Source organism: Glycine soja, chromosome 10 (assembly GCF_004193775.1).
Source record: "Glycine soja cultivar W05 chromosome 10, ASM419377v2, whole genome shotgun sequence".
In the NCBI taxonomy this organism is placed as follows: domain Eukaryota; kingdom Viridiplantae; phylum Streptophyta; class Magnoliopsida; order Fabales; family Fabaceae; genus Glycine; species Glycine soja.
The window spans coordinates 3570080-3575858 of NC_041011.1; the positions used below are offsets into that span (position 1 = coordinate 3570080).

General features: G+C 30.8%; 1 protein-coding gene across 1 annotated transcript; it reads left to right on the forward strand.

Moving 5' to 3' along the window:
• Nucleotides 1–2698: 2698 nt before the first annotated feature.
• On the forward strand, nucleotides 2699–3825 carry LOC114369912. The gene has a single exon (XM_028327188.1). The coding sequence runs from the start codon at nucleotides 2997–2999 to the stop codon at nucleotides 3468–3470; it is 474 nt and encodes a 157-aa protein (XP_028182989.1). The 5' UTR covers nucleotides 2699–2996; the 3' UTR covers nucleotides 3471–3825.
• The last annotated feature ends 1954 nt before the right edge of the window (nucleotides 3826–5779 follow it).

Here is a 5779-nt window from a genome sequence, read left to right on the forward strand (position 1 = left end):
AGTAAATTTTGATGAAAGAGTCTTAACTCCACTCCAAATCTAGGTAGGTGAATAGCTTAACAGAAACCTACTTATGGCTAATATATAGATTAGTTCTTTCTAATACTAATTAGTTTTATAGTTTGTGGAGCACCTTAATCATATCTTCTTTTTTCTCTTAAATCCTTTATTTGAATTAGCAACCTAATGTCCATATCAATCTTAAATTAATTATTAGGGTTTTAATTTTATGATTTACTACATTTTATTGTAGTTCCATCTTTAAATAACTTAATTTTCATGTTGGTGAGTGTTGGTCGTCAACAAAAACTCTTTTTATATGTGACCAAAAACTTTTTTATTCCAAGACTTGAATCTACAAGTGACACTCTTCAAGAAGAGTTCCAAGCGGAAATACATACAAGGATGTCAATTATTCCTAACAAGGAATTAAATTGGTAATGAGTAAGGCACATATTAACAAAGCAGAAAGGCCTTCTACGCTTGTTTTGCCTTTATGGAGGTTTTGAATTTAATAACAAGAGACCTATGATCTAAGGAGAAAGGTGCCAAGTGGAAAACAAAAGCCTTGTAAAATTTCATTCTCCACATTTGAATAATCAAAACACTGTCTAGTCTCTCAAACAAATTTCCTAAGGCCAAGTAAAAGGAAAGTCATTAAAACCAACACCTACCAGCCCATAACACTCAATAATATATTGAAATTTGATTGCATCCCTAACCATATTATTGGTGGAATCCATTATTTTTCAAAATAAAAAAGAAAAAGAGTTAAATCACTCTAACTATAAATTACCATTGGTTGATATAGATTTTCTTTATTTGAATAAAATTTGGTAACTCCTTCCACAAAATAATTTAAACACTCAACATGGATAGTAATATATACATATGAAGAGATATTAACTTTTTTGAGTTGAATTTGGATACGATGAGGTAAAAGATTTGTACACTTTTTCGAAGAAAAAAATAATTAAAAATTACTTTGACACAAATTAATGTTTTTTTAATTATATAATCAATTTTAGTTAAATGATAATACGAAACTGGTACACTATCAATATATTTTAATTAATTTTTTTTTTAATATCAATGTCATAATTATTTAATATATATAAATAAAAATAACCTGTTATTCTATGTTTTTATTTGTTCCCTAACACTTTCGACACCATTTTACCGTTGAGTATAGGCATGCATGACAACGGTTTGAGTAGAGCACGAGTTTAACTCCCCCATCTTTATCTTCACAAAAAATGGGCCAACTTCAAATATAAATGATTTGAAATTAAAATTTAAATATTTGATTTTATCAGATTCAAAAAATCATGATAATCCACCACGTCATTTTTTTATAAATTTAATTTATTTATATGTTTTTAAATAAAATGTAAATTAAGTTACTACTAATATTTTAATTCAAATAATATATAAAAATAATAAAAACAAAGATATTACAAACTAAATAAATAAAAAGTATATTTTTTGTTAAATGTAAAATTTTAAGTTTCTTTATTTTAAGTTGCTATTTGCTTTGCTATGATCATTACACAAAAACGCTCTGCTACCAAGACTCTTGCTTTGCATTATTTTGCTGCTTTAGCGGCGCTATTTAAAACCCAACTAAAACTATTTGCAAGATTAAAAAATTTGCAATATTACAAAATTGGATTTTAAACTATAATGTTTCAATTTCATTTAAAAATCTATACTTTTATTAAGATTTGGTTTCATTAGTGAAATAATAATTAAAAGATACGAGTAGTTAGCATAAAAGGCTAGATCTAAACTTTGATGTCATTATTATATCAAGAATAAAAAGTAATCTCGATTCATTCATAGCATAGCCTTATTTACATTTTGATCTAATTATACTATGTCTAATTACTAAAAAAAATCCTTAAAAAGATTACTATAAAAAAGTTGACTTCCAAAATCACTATCATAAACTCTAACTTTTAAGCAATTTACTGATATGAAAATTCTAATACTGGTAAAATAAGTTGACTACCAAATTCATTTAACGTAAATGAAATTCTCATACTGGTAATGCTTCAAATCTAAGTTCTATTTTTTTAATCGTACCATCAACATGTTAATTTTATGTTTTGATAAAAACATTTAGTTTATTTCAGAATATATATATATATATATATATATATATATATATATATATATATTGAATTTCAATAAACGTAGATCGAATATATACTGTTCTAAAAGTATATGGTTTTTTCTTGGTGGACCAATTGTATATGCTCACGCGTCTTGTACTGAACAGCATTTTAGTTAGACGTGTTTAAAAAGTTACTTAAAAGTTAAAATCCAAAACATAAGATTCGCTTGTTTTAAAGTTAGATAAAACTGATCTAAGACTATTTTTAAACTATTAAAGATAACTAAAATAATCCTTAATAAAAAAAACATAACTAAAATATAATTTAAATTAATTTTATAAAAGTTTCACTTTAAAACGAATGCAATCTGAATCCAAATCCTGACAACTTGTGCAGCATGGCATGCCTAAAAGGGAAAAAGAAATTGAAGTTCATTTAGGATTAGGGTACACAATAAAACGAGAGGGTAATTGAGTCATTCAAGGCCGCGTGGCATTTACGTAATACTCGGAACTTCACGAGGGCAATTAAGCAGAAGCTCAGCTATAAATAACGAAGCCCCTGACCCGCTGCGCATTCTCTTCTTCTCACATTTTTGCGTTTTGATTCTCTCTCTCTCTCTCTCTTCTCTCTCTCTCTCTCTCTTAAAAAAATTGCCAGATTCCGGCCACAAATTTTCTCGTTTCTCTCTGTCTCCTATCATATCGTCTTCACTCTAGCGTGCCCCATCCGTTCCGTGTCAATTTACCAATTTACCCCTATATTTTTCCAATTTACTTTTTTCACCCGAAGATATAAGATAATTACCGTTTCGTGTAATTTTATCTTTTAAAAGAAAAGAGGAAGTATAGTAGTGACGTGGCATGCGGATAGAGAGCCATGAATACCAAAACGATGCGTCTCCCCCCTCGTCGCGTGTTGACACCTACTGGCACTTCCAATAAGCGCAAAGAGAGAGATGAAACATTCGACAGGCCCAAGCCCATACCCGCCCCACCCCTCAATAAATTACCCAAGCCCGATAGGCCCATCTCTTTGCCCCTCACCGAGGCGAAGCCGTCGTCCAATCAACTGCTGGCGGGCTACTTGGCCCACGAGTTTCTCACGAAAGGGACTCTACTGGGCCAGCCGTGGGCCCCACCCAAAGGAAAGTCGTTGTCCACATCGACGGAGGACGGCGGCGAGGAGGGAGAACCGACCGCGACCACCACCACGGCAGCGGCGGCGAAACCGTGCCGGAAAACAACGGCGGAGGAGCGGGAAAGGTACGCGGAAGTGGCGGGTTTGTTGAAGGGTGGTGGGACCCACTTCCCTGGCGTTGTGAACCCCACCCAACTCGCCCGTTTTTTGTGATGAATGATATGATCTAACACAAAAACAAAACCCCACTGGGAGACACGTGGAACGATCCTATTCGCACTCCCTCGTTCTGTCTCGGGGAGAGTAATTTCTCTCCTCCGACACTCTCTCTTTTTTTTTTTTTGGGTTAAATTCGAAAGAGGGAAAATTTTCTGATGCATGCAACTTGTATGTATGTCATCCCTCTTGATGTATGCATTCTCATGCGAAATACATGCTTTTTTCCTTTCAACAATTTTTAATCCTTTCATTTTGATTTTGCTTTGCTTTAATAGTACTCTCTATTTTTTGCTGAACAAATCTAGATGTTTCTCTAATTATATATTTATATCTTACTGGCTTTTGTTTATTTCTGCTTGTACGTGTGTGTTTACCTTTAATTTCTCTCTCGTTCGATTAGATTAGTGGAATTAATTACTCTGATTAACGAATGCTAATAGAAAAATCGATTCAAGTAACGCGCGTGCCACATTTTTAACTCCCAAATATAATAAAGAATATTTCTATGGAGTTTCAGTTATGTGTCGTTTAAATGTGCAACAACAACCTGCAGAAAATATAGTTGAGTTTATTTTCTATGTCACTTGAAATTTCTCAGTTGATACTAATTGTTATGTTAACTTTTGATGATTTCTTGAAGAGGGTGTGTGTGTGATTTATATTCTCGAATACACGGAATCTGATGCGAGAATCCAAGGGGCATTATGTGACACGCGTGTTATTATTATTATTATTATTTTGCCCTTTTATACTGAGACTGTGTGTGGTTTCTTCCAATTGTTTCACGCACTATATAAAGACTTTTTGATTATGGGTCGTAAAATTTACTAGGAGTAGTTGGTTAGACTTAAAAGAGTCTAATGTAATTTCGGGATATCCAATAATTCATCGTTAAAGTGCTGGTGCTGGGTTCACTGCATTGGGAATTTCAAGGCTTCAAGTCTTTTTCGTTATCTGTTACTAGTAGCATGCTTTGGGAATTTTCTTATCTGGTGCTGTTAGAACTTAGAAGTGCTTGTGCCTCCTCTCTCACAGTGATTATGGTAAAAAGGATAAAATAAATAGCTAGTGTTGTCACAGTTGTACATTACCCATTTGATTTTAACGCGATTGGATTTGTTCTGTGTGTGTGTGTGTGTGGCTAGAGACGAGTGTGTATGGTTTGGATAAAAACTAAACTAAATCTAATTTAAAACCAAATAAATGGATTGAATTGTAAATTAAATTACTTTTTTTTCCAAAGGTAATTTTTTAGATTATAGACAAATTTTATGTAGTGATCGAAACAATGTAGTGGACTTGAGACTATTTTAGCATGCCGGACCAAAAATTGTTTTTAATTCAAAGTCTTTGTGATGCTTTTTTTTAACTTGTAAAATTTATTTTTGGACTAAAATTTAAAGTCTTTAAAGTATTCTTTAAAAAGGCATCAGTATATATTATTTAATTTTCTTATTAACCACTTGGAATATTTCACAATCCTATAATTCGAAGGGTTTATTGGGATAAAAGGGTTTTCTCGTATCAATTAAATTTTACCTTGACAAAAAGTCATTTTTGGTATAAATTAATTATTATAAAAATAAATAAATTTATCATTTATTATATATCATATTTTATAATTGGAAGAATGGAAGATAGTGTAAAAAAAATAATTATTAATGCATATATTATTTATTTTTTTCATTAACCACGTTGGATATATCACAACACGACAATTCTACTGGTTTAATGGAAAAAAAGTTTTTCTCATGTTAATTTAAAACAAATCATAATCTTGATATGATAAAATTTATATCAAATTTGTTGATTATTATCTTTATGGTAGTCATTAAATAATTAAAACTATTTTAATAAAAAGTATATTATTTAATGTGATTAATGCTTTTGTTGAATTTTTTTAATGAATATTTATTATTTTTATGTGTTTGATAATATTGTATCATATCATCATATGATGATGTAATTATGCTACATTAGTACAAGGTGTCATGTTATGATTAAGAACAAAAATTAAAATAAATATAATTTACGAAAAAAATGACATATTTATAAAGATGAACATATATTTAACTCTTAAATTACATGTTAAAATATAAAATAAAAACTTAATTTTATATATCCATGTCTCTATTTTTATATCTTTTCTACTTTTAAGCTCTTGTTCTTTCTCCTTTTCTCTCATATCTTCCTTCAAGCTCCGCTTGCTTGCACTGCCTTTCTAACACCCTTTCTTACCCACCACCTTCAATTAATTGTGGTTGCAATAATGGTTGTGGTGGTAGTTTTTGGTGGCATCAACC